Below are 18,354 nucleotides of genomic sequence, written 5' to 3'. Positions count from 1 at the left end.
CATAATCTGCTCTAGTGCCATCCATTTCCCTGCAAATTCTATGATTTTGTCATTTTTTAATGCAGAGTAATACTCCATTGTGTATAAATGCCACATTTTTTTAATCCATTCGTCTATTGAAGGGCATCTGGGTTGGTTCCACAGTCTTGCTATTGTGAATTGAGCTGCTATGAACATCGATGTAGCAGTGTCCCTGTAGCATGCTCTTTTTAGGTCTTTAGGGAATAGACCAAGAAGGGGAATAGGTGGGTCAAATGGTGGCTCCATTCCCAGCTTTCCAAGGAATCTCCATACTGCTTTCCAAATTGGCAGCACCAATTTGCAGTCCCACCAGCAATGTACAAGTGTACCCTTTTCCCCACATCCTCGCCAGCATTTGTTGTTGTTTGACTTCATAATGGCTGCCAATCTTACTGGAGTGAGATGGTATCTTAGGGTGGTTTTGATTTGCATTTCTCTGACTGCTAGAGATGGTGAGCATTTTTTCATGTACTTGTTGATTGATTGTATATCCTCCTCTGAGAAGTGTCTGTTCAGGTCCTTGGCCCTTTTGTTGATTGGGTTATTTGTTTTCTTATTGCTTAATTTTTTGAGTTCTTTGTATACTCTGGATATTAGGGCTCTATCTGAAATGTGAGGAGTAAAGATTTGTTCCCAGAATGTAGGCTCCCTATTTACCTCTCTTATTGTTTCTTTAGCTGAGAAAAAACTTTTTAGTTTGAGTAAGTCCCATTTGTTGATTCTAGTTATTAACTTTTGTGCTATGGGTGTCCTATTGAGGAATTTGGAGCCCGACCCCACCGACTGCAGATCGTAGCCAACATTTTCTTCTCTCAAAAGGCGCGTCTCTGATTTGATATCAAGCTCCTTGATCCATTTTGAATTAACTTTTGTGCATGGCGAGAGAAAGGGATTCAGTTTCATTTTGTTGCATATGGATTTCCAGTTTTCCCAGCACCATTTGTTGAAGATGCTATCCTTCCTCCATTGCATGCTTTTAGCCCCTTTATCAAATATAAGATAGTTGTAGTTTTGTGGATTGGTTTCTGTGTCCTCTATTCTGTACCATTGGTCCACCCGCCTGTTTTGGTACCAGTACCATGCTGTTTTTGTTACTATTGCTCTGTAGTATAGTTTGAAGTCTGGTATCGCTATACCGCCTGATTCACACTTCCTGCTTAGCATTGTTTTTGCTATTCTGGGTCTTTTATTTTTCCATATGAATTTCATGATTGCTTTCTCTATTTCTACAAGAAATGCCGTTGGGATTTTGATTGGCATTGCATTAAACCTATAGAGAACTTTTGGTAATATCGCCATTTTGATGATGTTAGTTCTGCCTCTCCATGAACAGGGTATATTTTTCCATCTTCTAAGATCTTCTTCTATTTCTCTCTTCAGGGTTCTGTAGTTTTCATTGTATAAGTCTTTCACCTCTTTTGTTAGGTTGATTCCCAAGTATTTTATTTTTTTTGAAGATATTTTGAATGGAGTGGTTGTCCTCATTTCCATTTCAGAGGATTTGTCGCTGATATACAAGAATGCCTTTGATTTATGCGTGTTGATTTTATATCCTGCCACTTTGCTGAATTCATTTATTAGCTCTAATAGTTTCCTTGTAGAGCCTTTTGGGTCTGCTAGGTATAGAATCATATCATCTGCAAATAGTGATAATTTAAGTTCTTCTTTTCCTATTTTTATGCCTTTAATTTCTTTCGTCTGTCTAATTGCTCTGGCCAGCGTTTCGAGAACTATGTTGAACAGAAGTGGTGAAAGAGGGCATCCCTGTCTTGTTCCAGATTTTAGAGGGAATGCCTTCAATTTTTCTCCATTCAGAATGATGCTAGCCTGAGGCTTAGCATAGATTGCTTTTACAATATTGAGGTATGTTCCAGTTATCCCTAGTTTTTCTAGAGTTTTGAACATAAAGGGATGCTGTACTTTGTCGAATGCTTTTTCCGCATCTATCAAGATGATCATATGGTTCTTATTTTTAAGTCTATTGATGTGGTGAATAACATATATTGATTTCCGTATATTGAACCAGCCTTGCATCCCAGGGATGAATCCTACTTGATCATGGTGCACAATTTTTTTGATATGTTTTTGTATCCGATTCGCCAGAATTTTATTGAGGATTTTTGCATCTAGGTTCATTAGAGATATTGGTCTGAAGTTTTCATTCTTTGAAGTGTCTTTGTCTGGTTTAGGTATCAGGGTGATGTTGGCCTCGTAGAATGAATTTGGAAGTTCGCCCTCCTTTTCTATTTCCTGAAGTAGCTTGAAAAGTATTGGTATTAGTTCCTCTTTAAAGGTTTTGTAAAATTCTGCTGTATACCCATCCGGTCCTGGGCTTTTCTTAGTTGGTAGTCTTTTGATGGTTTCTTCTATTTCCTCGATTGATATTGGTCTGTTTAGGTTGTCTATATCCTCCTGACTCAATCTGGGCAGATCATATGACTTAAGAAATTTATCGATGCCTTCACTATCTTCTAATTTATTGGAGTATAAGGATTCAAAATAATTTTTGATTATCTTCTGTATTTCTGAAGTGTCTGTTGTGATATTGCCTTTTTCATCCTGTATGCTAATAATTTGAGTTCTCTCTCTTCTTCTCTTCGCTAGCATGGCTGAGGGTCTGTCGATTTTGTTTATTTTTTCAAAGAACCAACTTTTAGTTTTGTCAATTTTTTCAATTGTTTCTTTTGTTTCGATTTCATTAATTTCAGCTCTGATTTTCATTATTTCTTGCCTTCTACTTCTTTTGCTGTTGTTTTGCTCTTCTTTTTCTAGGATTTTGAGATGAAGTATGAGATCATTTATTTGTTGGTTTTTTCTTTTTTTAAGGAATGAACTCCAAGCAATGAATTTTCCTCTTAGAACTGCTTTCAATATGTCCCATAGATTCCGATATGTTGTGTCTGTGTTTTCATTTATCTCTAAGAATTTTTTAATTTCCTCCTTGATGTCTTCTATAACCCATTGATCATTCAGTAACCTATTGTTCATTCTCCAAGTGATGTATGCCTTTTCCTTCCTTCTTTTATCATTGATTTTCAGTTTCATTCCATTATGATCAGATAGGATGCATGGTATTATCTCTACTCCTTTATATTGTCTAAGAGTTGCCCTGTGACATAATATATGATCTATTTTTGAGAAGGATCCATGTGCTGCTGAGAAAAAAGTGTAACTGCTTGATGTTGGGTGGTATATTCTATATATGTCAATTAAGTCTAGGTTATTAATTGTGTTATTGAGTTCTATAGTTTCCTTATTCAACTTTTGTTTGGAAGATCTGTCCAGTGGCGAGAGAGGTGTGTTGAAGTCTCCCATGATTATTGTATGGTGGTCTATTAGACTCTTGAACTTGAGAAGAGTTTGTTTGATGAACATAGCTGCACCATTGTTTGGGGCATATATATTTATGATTGTTATGTCTTGTTGGTGTATGGTTCCCTTAAGCAGTATGTAGTGTCCCTCTTTATCCCTTTTGATTAACTTTGGCTTGAAATCTATTTTATTTGATATGAGTATGGACACTCCTGCTTGTTTCCGAAGTCCATATGAGTGATATGATTTTTCCCAACCTTTCACCTTCAGCCTATGTATGTCTTTTCCTATGAAATGCGTCTCCTGTAGGCAGCATATTGTTGGGTCTTGTTTTGTGATCCATTCTACTAGCCTGTGTCTGTTAATTGGTGAGTTTAAGCCATTAACATTTAGGGTTATTATTGAGATATGGGTTGTTCTTCCAGCCATATTTGTTTATTTCTGTTACTAAACATGGTTTGTTTTCCTCTTTGATTATTTCCCCCCCTTTACTGTCCTACCTCCCACTGTTGGTTTTCATTGTTATTTTCCATTTCCTCTTCCTGTAATGTTTTGCCAAGGATGTTTTGAAGAGATGGTTTTCTAGCTGCAAATTCTTTTAACTTTTGTTTATCGTGGAAGGTTTTAATTTCATCTTCCATCCTGAAGCTTAATTTCGCTGGATACACAATTCTTGGTTGGAACCCATTTTCTTTCAGTGTTTGAAATATGTTATTCCAGGATCTTCTAGCTTTCAGAGTCTGTGTTGAAAGATCAGCTGTTATCCTGATTGGCTTACCCCTAAATGTACTCTGCTTCCTTTCTCTTCCTTTCTCTCCTTATTCTGTATGTTTGTCATCTTCATTATAATGTGTCTAGGTGTGGATCTCTTATAATTTTGCACATTCGGCGTCCTGTAGGCTTCTAGAATTTGGGATTCTGTCTCATTCTTCAAGTCTGGGAAGTTTTCTCGTATTATTTCATTGAATAAATTGCTCATTCCTTTGGTATGGAGTTCTATACCTTCCTGTATCCCAATGACTCTTAAGTTTGGTCTCTTAATGTTATCCCATATTTCTTGGATGTTCTGCTCATGGTTTCTTAACAGTCTTGCTGAGCTGTCTATGTTCTTTTCCAGTTGAAATACTTTGTCTTCATTGTCTGATGTTCTATCTTCTAAGTGTTCTACTCTGCTGGTAGTGTTCTTAATTGAGTTTTTAAGTTGGTTTATTGCTTCCTGCATTTCTAGGATTTCTGTTTGTTTGTTTTTTATAACCTCTATCTCCCTGTATAGTTGATCCTTTGCTTCCTGGATTTGTTTGTGTAATTCCTTGTCGAAGTGATCTTTCATTGTCTGATTTTGCTGTCTAATTTCTTCCCTGATACTCCAGATCATCTGAAGCATATATATCCTGAATTCTTTATCTGACATTCCATCTGCTGCAGCTGTTACCTCTTCTAAAGTTGAGTTGACCTGCATTGCTTGTAGTCCTTTCTTTCCTTGTCTTTTCATACTGCTTGCGTTTCTTTCTTCTTGGTGAAACTGTTGTGTTTTGAAATTTTTCCCCCCCTATATATTTATATTGCTCTTGTATAGTTGAAAAGTCTCCCTTGCAGGTGCGGGCGGGGGCTCTGTTCTGCCCCTACTCCAGTTGGGGTGAAGTGTGTACCACGCTGGCAGGCCGCTGGTCCTGATCCGCTGGTCTGTCGCAGGTCTGCTTACCTTGCCGGCGCGGGCGGCGGCTCTGCCCTGCCCCTCCTACCACGCCCGCAGACCGCTGGGCCTGATCTGCAGGTTGGTCGCAGGTCTGCCTACCTTGCGGGCGCGGGCGTCGGCCCCGCTCCTCCCCTCTGGCTCGACGACAAAGCGAGAGAGACTCGGGTATCTGTGACTCACCCTCCCTACCAGGAGACCAACTGTTTCCGTCGCTGCTGGCACCGATGAAGTTCTCTCCTCGGCCGCTCTCCGATGACATCAGATCTCTGCCATGCTGGCATCCCCTGTTCTATGGCTGAATCCCATTTTCTTCTCTTCCAATAGGGCGGAGCTGTGCCCTCCGAGCCGAGCTTCTGCCCTCTATGTGCTGACAGAAATCCCTGTAATGTGGCTCCTGGGAGTCTCTCAATCCTGTTAGTCCAGAGCCCTTTCACTTATCCGGCCCCTCCCCCTGTTCCTCCTCCCAGCCAGCCAGCCAGGTCCTGTTCACCGGAGGCGGTTCCCCAAGGGTCTGATTACACTTGCAGCCCCACCGCGTGTCCTATATTCCGAACGATGAACACCCTCTCTGTCATTCATCTAAGCCCCAGTGCTGTGGTGGGGTGATCTGGGAACCAACAGTTTAATTTTTCTGGACCCCTTTGGTGGGCACGCCCCCAGAAACTGGCAGCTAAGATCTTGGGTGTCGCCGCTGGTGTTAAGGGGAGGTGGGGATCTGGAATCCCCTCTGCTTCCCTACAGACACGCCCCCGGAGAGATTCCCGAGGTTTCCTGGCTGCTTGTATCTGTAGGGGGTGGGAGTCACACACCTGCTAACGTGGATTCCGCTGGGAAGGAATTCTGTCGGCGGAACTCTGGTGATGTCACCTCTCTGCTATGGCGGGCCCCAGGCTCCTTGCCGGAGTGTCCGAAGGGAGGGGTGGGACTGGTCTGTCTCTGGTTGGTTTCAGCTCCCGGTTCGCTATTTCATGAAGGCTTGGCGAGAGACCTCTTCCTAGAGTCCCTGCACCGCTCCTGCTGCGCTGCGCCTTGGAGGCTATCCGCCCTGACGCGGGGGCCGCCTGCAGGCAGCTGACAGTCGCCGAGTCGCGCGGGCAGCGGCTGGCGGGTCTGGACCTCTGCGCTGCGTGGCGGAGATTCACTCGTCTAGGGCAAACTGTCACCTCCAAAAATCCTACCAATTCCCGGCCGGTCTCTCTTTAGTGGAATTTTGCTAGGAGTTTCTCAGCAGGTCGAATCTAAGCGTATTCATGCGTCTCTCTGACCCCGTTGTTGAGGAGGTACTGAAAGCGCTGCCTCCCCACTCGCCGCCATGTTGGATCCCTCCCCAGTAATATCTTGAGCAAGTGTTTAGGCCAGCACTCATAGCAGCTCTACTAAGCATACTGTGAACCTGCCAGTATTGCCATATTGTTTAGTGAGCAGTCTAGTGGAATAGAGAAAGGGATGTCTTACAGGCAGAAACAAAAGCCTTTGGAAGTGATGAGGTGAGTATCACAGGACATGGACTTGGAGAGATGAATGACAGGAACAGACATTCCCTACTTGGGAATTAGCCTGAGCTAGCTCCCAAGTAAGCCAAAATGACTGGCATATTTGATATTGGGGAGCTACTCAGCTCAGGAGAAAATGGAGGAGAGTATTTAACTTGCTTTGGGGATATATTCTAGACATGTCAGTAGGACATCAGAGTGATTAGTGTGTGAATCTCCAAATAGTTATAGGTCTACAAAAAATAGGAGTGGTAATTGGGGAGAAGCTGTACATTTTGGGTCAGTGCAGAGGTTTAAAAATAGGAGGAGGCAGCAGACATTTAATCCTGAATAAAGGCAGAATAAATGTGGAGGAGGAGAACATTGTACACCAAACTGTCATGAAACCTTTTTGATAAATTGTTTAGAGCATAAAGAAATTGCTTTCTTCATAACAATTTGGAAATTGTTATGGTTTCAATGTGAGTTGTCCCTGAAAAGCTCACATGGGAGAAAATGCAAGATGATTCAAAGGAAAAATGATTGGGTTGTAAGAGTCTTAACCTAATCAGTGAATTCATCCCCTGTCAGGGATTAACTGAGTAGTAACTGAGTTGTAGCATGGGCTGGAGGAGGTGGGAATTAGTGCATGGCTTTGGTGTATATATTTTGTATCTAGAGAATAGAATTTCTCTTTCTACTTCCTGATCACTGTGATGTGAGCTGCTTCCTTCTGCCACCCTCTCCCACCATGATGTTCAGCCTCACCTTGAGCTCAGAGGAATGGAGCGAGCCTTCTATGGACTGTGAACCCTCAAATAAACTCTTCCTCCTCTACAGCTGTTCTGGTCAGATCCTTTAGTCACAGCTGTGAAAAAGCTGACTTAAACAGAAATCGTCTTTTTTGTTGCTTGATTTCCTTCTAGTTCTCATGCACTAGGTCCCTATTGATCTGTTCATTACTTTTCTTTGCTGTGCTTTATGTTTTATTAAGCTTATAATAATCGGTCTTCTTTTTTATCTTTCATGAGGAATCCTAGTTTTCTGGGTTATTTTATTGTGATAAATTATTGTCCAGTTACTTGAAATAAACCTCTGAGAAAGCAGTAACAACACATAATAAATCTTTTTTACACTTTTACTTAGAAACCTCCCTATCTAGAATTTTCATAACACCCTTCCTTGGGTGTGTGTTCTTCTTCCTTTAATGATTTTTGTGTGTTACTGTCTTATAGGTTAGACTTTACCCTCAAACCACAAATGACACACTGTTCTTGTTTTATTATTACAAATGGAATCATTAGCATTATAGAATTAACATATAAGATAAATACAACAGGCTAGGGGATGTATGTAGCTCAGTGGTAGAGTGCTTGCCTAGCATGCATGAGACCCTGGGTTCAATCTCCCCAATCCCCCCAAAAGACAATTAATATACAAAAAAGATACAATTACTATAATTAGTCACTTTTTTAAAGTGTTACTGTATACCAGGCCCTATTCTAAATAACTTATGCATATAGTAGCTGAGAGGTTGGTACCTCCCCATTGTCAGTGGGGGAAATTTTATTATCCCCCATTTTACAGGGAGGCAGCTGAGGCACACAAAGGTAAAGTGATGAGCCATTGGTGATGCACCTCTCAATGGATGAGCCAGTGGTGTGGGAATCTGAAAATGTGGTCATTGTGTTCAACCACCATTCAGCAAACACAAGGAACAAAATAGCAAATAAAGAATTGGGATTCAACTGAACTTTTCCTTGATAAATCTGCTGTTTTTGCCCTCCTCCATTTCATTCCCCATGTTCCCTCTACCACAGACCCTTTTGTGAACTGACTCATGTGCGTCTCTGAGGTTTCAGTTCAGTTAAGTCTAAGAGTGTGTGCCCCTGACTCCTGAGACAGATCAGCACCCTACCCCTACATGGTTTCAGAATCTCCAAGTTACTCTTCATAGCACTGATCAAGTGGAAGGTGAGAGAACCTCAGTGACTTGCTCAGAGTTCTTCTTTCTGCTAGAGTACAGTGCCTTGTGGGAGGTGTCTTATCCACATTCATTCACCATTGCATCCACATCACTTTCCACACCACTGGCTATGAAGTAGGTGCTCAGTATTTAATTCATTTATTGAATGAATGAAGCAAAGGTTAAGAAGAAAGGAGGAAGAAAAGCAAAGATTATATTCTTACTTCATTCCAGGTTCTCTTAAGCGCAGTTTGTCATTCAGTAAATGTACTAGCTAGAAATAGGTTATATTTCACACAACAGAAAACCAGCTGTGGTCACTTTAACAAATAGGATATTAATTTATTTATAACAAGAATTATGGTATTTTAGTGCTACTTTGTTCACTAACACGTGTCATTCAGGTACTAGACCTTTCTTCTGTGTTTCTGTTGCTACAAGTTGGGTGGTGGGATAAGCTTGGCAAAATAAAAAGTACATCCCAGTCAGATATTCTGGTGTTACATGAGGAGTGGGTTTGTTGTTTGAGTAGACGGCTTGAAATTCCATATACCTCCTTAAATAAAAGTTGAGGTTTTATTTTATTTATAACGTACTTTTTGAGGAGAGAGGTGAAAAGGAATCCTGTCATGGTGGACTGGTCTTTCCTGATGTGCCTGTTTTTGTTTGTTTGTTGGTTGGTTGGTTGGTTTTTGTGATTCCAAAGCACTAAAAGCTGATGCCAGCAATTACAGTAGGGAGAAGTCACTTCTCCAATGCCCATGTTTGTAGACCTTTTCTCTTCAAACATTCCCCAGGGAGGAAGCAAGTCTTTGGGTAGAGAGTAAAATTCCTGGCTGCTGCTGATTTGGAAACCAGTGGAGGAGGGAGCTGAGCTCTGTGTGTGTGTGTGTGTGTGTGTGTGTGTATGCGCTTGCGCACATGTGTGTGCGTGTGGGGGTACTGAGGTCCGTCTAGCTCTCCAGTCAGTGTTAGACTTCTATTTAAGACTCCTACCACTCCTACCACTCCTACCACTGTTCCCAGCTATACCTACTGTCCTAAGTTTGCATTCTCTAATCCAGCTTTTCCATAGGTGGAGGAGGGGCAGCCCAGAAATGGAAAAGGATTTCTTTTTTCTTGTAGATATACATGACAGTAAGTGTATTTTGACACATTATACATACATAGCTTATTCTAATTAGGATCCCATTCTTGTGCTTAAACATGATGTGGAGTTTCACTGGTGGTGTATTCATAAATGAACATAGGACAGTTATGTCTTTTATGTTCCTGTCACACCTCTTTCCCTTCATTCCTCCTTTGTCTAAATCAGTGAACTTCTGTTCTTCCCCTCCCTCCTGCCTTGTGTTAAATCCACATACCAAAAGAAAACATTCAACCTTTGGTTTTTTGGGATTGGCTTATTTTACTCATATCCATCCATTTACTGGCAAAAGCCAGTAATTCCATTCTTCTTTATGGCTGAGTAATATTTCATTGTGTATATATATACAAATTTTCTTTATTCATTCATCTGTTGAAGGGCATCTAGGTTGTTTCCCTAGCTTAGCTGTTGTTAATTGAGCTGCTATAAACTATAGTAAGTTGATTTTAAGACCTTTGGGTGTATACTGAGGAGTGGGATAACAGGGTCATGTTTTCTGAGGAATCTCCTTATTGCTTTTCAGAGTGGTTGTACAAATTTGCAGTCCTACTAGCAATGTATGCGTGTGCCTTTTTCCCCATATCTTCTCCAACATTTATTGTTGCTTGTATTCTTGACGGCAGTAGCCGTTCTGACTGCAGTGAGATGAAATTTCATTGTAGTTTTAATTTGCATTTCTCTGATTGCTAGAGATGTTGAACATTTTCACATATATTTGTTGATTGATCTTATAAATTCTTCTAAGAAGTGTCTGGTCAGTTCCTTAGCCCATTTATTGATTGGGTTATTTGGGGAGGGTTTTCGTGTTAAATTTTTTGAGTTCTACGTATATCCTGGAGATTAATGCTCTATCTGAGGTGCATGTGGTAAAGATTTTCTCCCATTCTGTAGGCTTGCTCTTCATGTTCTTAAAGAATGAAGTTCCTAAGCTGACATGATATAGTGTTGGGCCTACATATTCTTCTGTTAGGCACAGGGTCTCTGGTCTAATGCCTAGGTCCTTGATCCACTTTGAGTTTTGTGCAGGGTGAGAGATAGAGGTTAAATTTTATTCTGCTACTTGTGGATATCCAGCAGGAAAAGGATTTCTTAAATGGATTTTTAAAAGCCATTTCTCCTATTTTATTCCACTCCACTCCTGTTTCACAGATACTTAAGTCTTTAGTAGGGAAAGTGGGGAAGTTCTGGAGCTTGGTGGACTTATTTTCTGTCACCCCTTATTTGCAGTCTAGATAAAGCCATTTCTGTCTTATAATCTGGTTATACTTTCTCCATAGTTTTAGAACTATTTCTCCTCTCCTGCTCTTAGTGGTTGTGTTAGTCAGCTTCCTATCATTATAACAAAGTGCTAGAGATAATTAACTTATAAAGGATAAAGTTCTATTTGGCTCAGAGTTTTGGAGGTTCCAGTGCGTGATTGCATGGCCCTGTTGCTTTTTTTTGCCTTTGGCAAGACACCATTCATGACAGAAGCATGTGGTAGAGCTGAACTGCTTACTCATTTCCAGGAAACAGATAGGAGGGGTCAAGGTCTCACACTCCCCTTTAAGGGGATTTCCCCAATGACCTTAAAGATCATTGACCTCTTACTAGGCCTTACCTCTTAATGGTTCCACCATCTCTCAATATCATCCCATAGGGACTAAGACGTTAACACACAGGACTTTAGGGGATGTTTAGGTTCCAAACTATAGCAATACTTGTGGACTTGCCTTTTCTATCCTGTCATCAGAGAGGGAAAGATGTAAAAATGCACTATTCAGTCTCATGCTTTGGTGGAGATTTAGCATGTATTATTTTTCTAGAAAAGGAGAATTATACTATCCATATATCTGAAATCTATAAAATTAATTGAAATAATTAAATATTCACTGCATGTTGCATTTTATCTGTTCTCTCATGTAGAAATAATAGGATAATGAAATTCCTAGGGCAAATTGAATTTTCAAAAGAACTAAAATTCTGTAGATTTTTTAAAATGCAAATATGAGCTTTTCAAAAATTATCTTTTTAATTTTCAGATTGTGAGCCATGCCTTTAGTGAAGAGGAACATTGAACCCCGGCACTTGTGCCGGGGAGCTCTGCCAGAAGGAATTACCAGTGAACTTGAATGTGTAACCAACAGTACTCTTGCTGCAATCATACGCCAGCTAAGCAGTCTGAGTAAGTCACTTCTTTTTTTTTTCTGGTTACTGATGACACATTATTAACTTTAAATTATCAAATTGATTTCAATTCAATAGTTATGGTATTACAGATGTAAAGGAAAGAACCCTTCTCCCTTCACATTTTCCAGTGTGCAACTAATTGTTTTGTCCACTGGGCTTGTGATATCCATCACTATACAATGAAGATATAATGCTACAATTACCAGCTCACAAATTATTAGGTAAGATCAAACATGTAGACTCAAAATAGTGTTAATTTATTAAAGCTTTTTCAAATAGTCTTAATTTTTTTAACTTTAGTAAGTTATTTTGTTGAACTTGAGTGGGAGCAATCATTTTTTTAAAATGTAATAGATTGAAAACTAATTAATACTCGTAATATTTCTGGTACATATGAGGTGCTCACTAAATATTTTTGATTGACTTATGTTCCAAATGAGTCACAGAATAAAATCCAAAGCAGTAAAATTTGCTGGTTTTAACCTACTTAAAATTAAAATGCAGGTATTGGCTTCCATATTGATAAGTTAACTATACATGTACCATATTTATTTTCGTATGTGTAGATTTATGGCAAATACAAGCATAAGGAAGAAAAGACTTTTTATTATTCTAGTTTTGACTGTTAATTTTTAAAACCCAAGAAAGATTCTATTTCCTCAAATATGCATAAAAATGCTTTTCCTTTCAAAGCTTTTTGAAGTTGAACTATTTTTTGCCTAACTTACATTTATATCGTGATCTTGTTTTCTCACTTCATCCCACTCCTTTTCTGTTGAGATGGTTGAGGTAGCATTTCTGGTGACAGGTTTTCACAGTTAAATTTTTCAAAAACTCTGCTAATGACCAGAAAGTCCTTCATGAAATTCCACATACTGGTAGTCTCAAGCATAGGAAGGTTTTTTAAATTTTATTTTGAAGAAGAAATGCTGCAGATAAATATTTCTTTTAAAGAATTGTATTATACTGTGCTATTATTGGTGTATTTTTAGTAGATCTGCATTCATTGACCAAGGAAAAAGTTCAATCCTCAGCACCACATAAAAATAAATAAATAAATAAAGAAAGAAAGATAGATATTGTGCCCAACTACAAGTAAAAATAAATAAATATTAAAAAAGAATGTTTCATGTTACTTTCTATTTTCATAATCATTGAGGTATTTTAAGTTTTAAGACTGCATGAATCTGTTATGTTAAAAGTCTTTTTTTACTGACTGTTCATTCCTATGATAAAGTCAAAACAGAATCTTTAAATTTTCTTGTGCACCTAACCGTTATTCAGTTGGTCCAGATTAAAATGGACTATCTTTTAAGTCTCACTTCTGTGCCCCACAACACCTCGTCCCCATCTTTCAGCATCTACGCTCACACATCAGAGACTCATTTTCAGGTGTGGTGATAGGTGATAGAGAGTTATCTGGATTTCTTGCAAGCAATATACAGAGGCTGGACTTTGTCCTTCTGTACCATCTTAGGAGCCGAGTTTAGGGGAACTTAAGGACCTTCCTTGAGCCTGAATGGTCCTGCCCACCTGAGAATGGCTTGCTTCAAGAGACTCAGGGTGACAAATTGTCTGGCAGTTCTAGGGAAGACAAAACAGATCAGGACTCCAGAAGGAATTTCTTTGCTCTTTTCCAGTAAGGAAGACTAGCAGTTGACATCCTCATTCATCAGGTTATTTTGCTTCTCATCACATTTATTAGGACAATTCAAGAGTCATGAAGATATAAATGACTTTGCATAAGGCAAGAAAAGAATCTGGTTCTGGATGCTAATTAGTCCTCTGTAAAAGCCCTGTAACTAACTACACACCTGTTGGAAAAACTGGGTTTTAAAAAAACATATTGCCATGTTCCCATTACATCCAAATCAGACACCTGACTTCAAGGCTCAGTAATTTGGCAGCAATGGATTCTTAACAGGCTTTACAGAAAACTGAAATTTTTTCAATGAGAATATACTGATTATTGGTATTGAGTTTAGGGATAGTTGTAGAAATGAAAGAGAGGAAATTTGTAACCTGGCAGTCTTACAGTTAAAGGATCAGAGGCTTTCAGAACTTCATCCAGTAAAATAAAAAAAAAATATATCTTTATTAGCTTTCAGATTTTTCTCATTATTTTTGACTATCTAATATGAAAGATCAGAGAAATGGCATGGTGGAGAAAAGCCACATGCTTTTTATTTTTTATTATATTTTTGGTAATTTTGATTAATAGTGTGTCACTTGGTTTCCATCTAGGGGATATTGATATTTTTCTTCAATTAATGACAGTTTAGTGCAGCAATTAACACTAAATCAGGATTGCTTTTTCATCATTTCCTTGATTAATAATCTGAGTGCTCTTACTCCTGTCAGCTAGTTGCTCAATTAAAATTATAGTATATTGCAATCAAATTCTTACAGATATTCTAATGTAATTTTAATATACTTTGCTTTGAAAAGGAGATAAGAAGATAGGACATTTGTGCCAAGGATGACACAAATTATTTTTATACCTCATAGGTTGGTTTTATTACTTTTCTTTGTTCTTGAGATAATAGCTATCTTCCCCTTCTCCTCAAAATATGATGTCACAAAGAAAGCAGTAAGAGCCACACATGCCAAATCCCAGCGGCTCCTCCCTCCGGCTCCTCTGATGCAGGAGGACCAAATGTTCACAGCCAGCTTCAGCAATTTAGCAAGGCCCTAAGCAAGTTAGTGAGGTACTGTTTCAAAATAAAATATATAAGAAAGGGCTGGGCTATGGCTCAGTGGTGAAGTACCTCTAGATACAGTCCCTGGTACAAAAAACAAAACAAGAAAGGAGTAAGAATTAGCATGTCCCTCTCTACACAAAGTTATTGGTTATATTTGATGATATTAATAAGGTGATATAGAAAATTTAATATAAAAATATGCAAAGGAAAAGATGAATAAATTGCAATCATCAGAGAAAATTATTGATAATATTTTATCTGTGTGTATTATATATGCACACACACATACATTTATCTTTATAAAAATGGTATCAAGGTAGAAATGGCATTGTAGCCCATTCACTATATAGTATATATTTTTTATTGATTCTTTTAAGACACAGTTTTTAATAACTGGAGATTATTATATTGATATGCCATATTGTTTAGACATTTTTGTCTCTTTTTTTTTGTTTTCAAATGAAGTTTATTTCAGTCATTTTATAAACTGAACGCATGATGTTGTTGTTTTTTTTTAAGATACAAAATCACAGAGAACAAACAGAAAAGCCTGCTAATAGTTCATAATTCCCCTAACCTAAAATCCCTATTGTTGATATTTTGGGGTTTTTTAATTTGTTTATTTTTTAAAACAATTTTATGAGAATATTTATTTTGCATTTGCATCATATTATTAGTGTACTATTCTGCTTTTGTCACTTGTGGGTTTTTACTTGGTTCAGTCTTTTAATAGAATAGGAATTTGATGAAACTTTGTGGAATCTGATTTGTTTTTTTTTTGTAATTTGTGTATAGTGGGTGTATATGCTGGTGAGATTCATTGCAGTATACTCAAATATATAAATAAGAATGTTAGGTCAGATTCATTTCACCTTCTTTCCCTGTCCATCCCTCCTCCCTTTCCTTCATTCATCCTTGTCTGCTCAACTGGTATTCTCTTCTCTTTTTTTATGCCTCCTTTTTATGTTGGATTAACTCCTGCTTATCAGAGAAAACATTTGACCTTTGACTTTTGGGACTGGCTTATTTCACTTGGCATGATAATCTCCAGTTTCATCCATTTACTAACAAATGCCATGAAGTCATTCTTTATGATTTAGTCTTTTTTTTCTACTCTTGAACATAGAAGTTATTTCTTTGTCAGAGGCAGGGGCACTTATAAATTATTGTATAAAATAGCTGCATATGTTTTGGTTGTTTATGGTGTTTTAATATACTTGTCTTGTATCTTAATAATCCAGACTTCTCATAATGAACAAAAAGAATCTCCAAAAATTGCCTAAAATTCTATAAGTCTTTTAATTTTAAATTTGCCTCTCTTTTTGGAATCATTGCAAAATCGATTTTTCCCTCATTTCCATGTTTGGTGTAATTATATAAATGAGAAAGGAGTCTATTTTCTTCTCCTATACTTTAAAAAGTGATTGTTTTTATTAATTCTCCTGAAGGTACACAATATATTTCATACCAAATTGAATGCTAAATTGACATAAATATTCTTTCTTAAGGGCTCACACTCTTATTTCTTAAGGGTTTGTACTTTGATTTCATAGGCTTGCACTCTCATGCATTTGCTCTTTTTTTGGATCTGAAATTTGGACCTAATTCCATTAAGTGCAGTACTACTGAGAATAGAGGTTTAAATATTTTGAAGGCATGCACTTTATACATTTCTTAGATGTTTTTATCCACAGGATTTTTGTGGGGGGAGGAAAAGGATAAAACACACTTTATAAAGGTTAAAGATCACAAGTGTTTTTCTGTGTAGGTTAAGGCTAAGGGTAAGGGTAAGTTAGGATATTGATATATCTGCACAGAAGTTGATGTAAGAAGCACAACAAGAATTTATGAAGTTTTTTTTAATTATTCTAATTACTTATATATGACACATGGTACACAAATGGAACACAACTTCCCATTCCTCTGGCTGTACATGGTGCAGAGTCACACCAGTCCTATAATCATACCTGTATATAGGGTAATAATGTCTATCATACTTCACCATTTTTTCCCACCCACAGGCCCCCTACCCTCTGCTCACTCCCCTCTGCCAATCCAGAGTTCCTCCATTCTTCCCTACCTGCTCCACCCCCGTTATGGATCAGCACCCGCTTATTAGAGAAAACATTCAGCCTTTGTTTTGGGGGGGTTTGGCTTATTTTGCTTACCATGATATTCTCCAGCTCCATACATTTACCTGCAAATGCCATAATTTCAGTCATCTTTAAGGCTGAGTAATATTCCATTGTGTATATATACCACAGTTGCTTTATCCATTCATCTATTGAAGGGCATCTAGGTTGGTTCCATAGTTTAGCTATTATGAATTGAGCTGCTATGAACATTGATGTGGCCGCATCACTGTAGTATGCTGATTTTAAGTCATTTGGATAAAGACCAAGGGCTGGGATAACTTGGTCAAATGGTGCTTCCATTCTAAGTTTTCTAAGGAATTTCTGTACTGCTTTCCAGAGTGGTTGTACCAATTTGTAGTCCCAACAGCAATGTATGAGTGTATCTTCCCCTGCATCCTCGCTAACACTTATTATTGCTTGTATTCTTGATAATTGCCATTCTGACTGGAGTGATATGAAATCTTTGAGTAGTTTTGATTTTCATTTTTCTGATTGCTAGATAAATTGAACATTTTTCATATATTTGTTGATCAATTGTATATCTTCTTCTGAGAAGTGTGTGTTCAGTACCTTAGCCCATTTATTGATTGGGTTATTTACTTTTTGGTGTTAAGTTTTTTGAGTTCTTTATATATCCTGGAAATTAGTGCTCTATTTGATGTGCATGTAGTAAAGATTTTCTCCCACTCTGTGGGCTGTCTCTTCACATTATTCATTGTTTCTTTTGCTCTTTAGTTTGAACCCATCCCATTTATTAATGCTTGATTTTATTTCTTATGCTTTAGGAGTCTGGTTAAGGAAATCAGGACCCAATCTGACATTATGAAAATTTGGATCTACTTTTTCTTGTATTAGGCGCAGGGGTCTCTGGTCTCATTCCTAGGTCCTTGATCCACTTTGAGTTGAGCGTTGTGTAGGATAAGAGATAATGATTTAATTTCGTTTTGCTGAGCATCGGTTTCCAGTTTTCCCAGCACCATTTGTGGCAGAGGTGATCTTTTTGCCAAGGTATGTTTTCGGCACCTTTGTCTAGTACAAGATAATGGTATATATGTGGGTTTTTCTCTGTGTCTTCTATTCTGTTCCGTTGGTCTATATGTCTATTTTGGTGCCAATACCATGTCATTTTTATTACTATATCTCTGTAGTTTAGTTTAAGGTCTGGTATTCTAATGCCTCCTGCTTCACTCTTCTTGCCAGGGATTACTTTGGCTATTCTGGGTCTCTTATTTTTTCAAATTTATTTCATGATTGCTTTTTCTATTTCTATGAGGAATGTTTTTGGGATTTTAACTGTAATTGCAGTAAATCTGTATAACGTTTATGGTAGTATGGCCATTTTGACAATATTAATTCTTCCAATTCAAGAACATAGGAGATCTTTCCATCTTCTAAGGTCTTCTTCAATTTTTTTCTTTCGTGTTCTGTAGTTTTCATTTTAAAGGTCTTTCACCTCTTGTTAGATTTCTTCCCAAGTTTTTTTTAAGGCTATTGTGCTTAGGGTAGTTTTCCAAATTTCTCTTTTAGTGATGAAACCACTGATGTATAGAAATGCACTTGATTTTTGGGTATTGATTTTATATTCTGATACTTTGCTGAATTCATTTATTAGTTTTAGAAATTTTCTGGTGGATTTTTTGGATCTTCTGAATATAGAATTGTCATCTGTAAATAGTGATAGTTTGAATTCTTCTTTTCCTGTTTGTATCCCTTTTAATTTCTTTCATCTGTCTA

At 37.9% G+C, this 18,354-nt stretch overlaps 1 protein-coding gene across 5 annotated transcripts in view; it reads left to right on the top strand.

Moving 5' to 3' along the window:
• Wasf3 (WASP family member 3) overlaps window positions 1–18,354 on the top strand; it is a 134,508-nt gene that overhangs the window by 74,835 nt on the left and 41,319 nt on the right. For all 5 annotated transcript variants that reach the window (XM_034636331.2, XM_034636330.2, XM_071611311.1 and 2 more), the window contains one exon: window positions 11,636–11,778. In XM_034636331.2, coding sequence (XP_034492222.1) covers window positions 11,646–11,778 — 133 coding nt within the window. In that variant the 5' untranslated portion in view covers window positions 11,636–11,645. The remainder of the gene's footprint in view (window positions 1–11,635; window positions 11,779–18,354) is intronic.

This window comes from Marmota flaviventris, chromosome 4 (assembly GCF_047511675.1).
Source record: "Marmota flaviventris isolate mMarFla1 chromosome 4, mMarFla1.hap1, whole genome shotgun sequence".
In the NCBI taxonomy this organism is placed as follows: domain Eukaryota; kingdom Metazoa; phylum Chordata; class Mammalia; order Rodentia; family Sciuridae; genus Marmota; species Marmota flaviventris.
The sequence above is the reverse complement of the archived record's forward strand: the minus strand, read 5'-3'. Positions and strand labels throughout refer to the sequence as shown.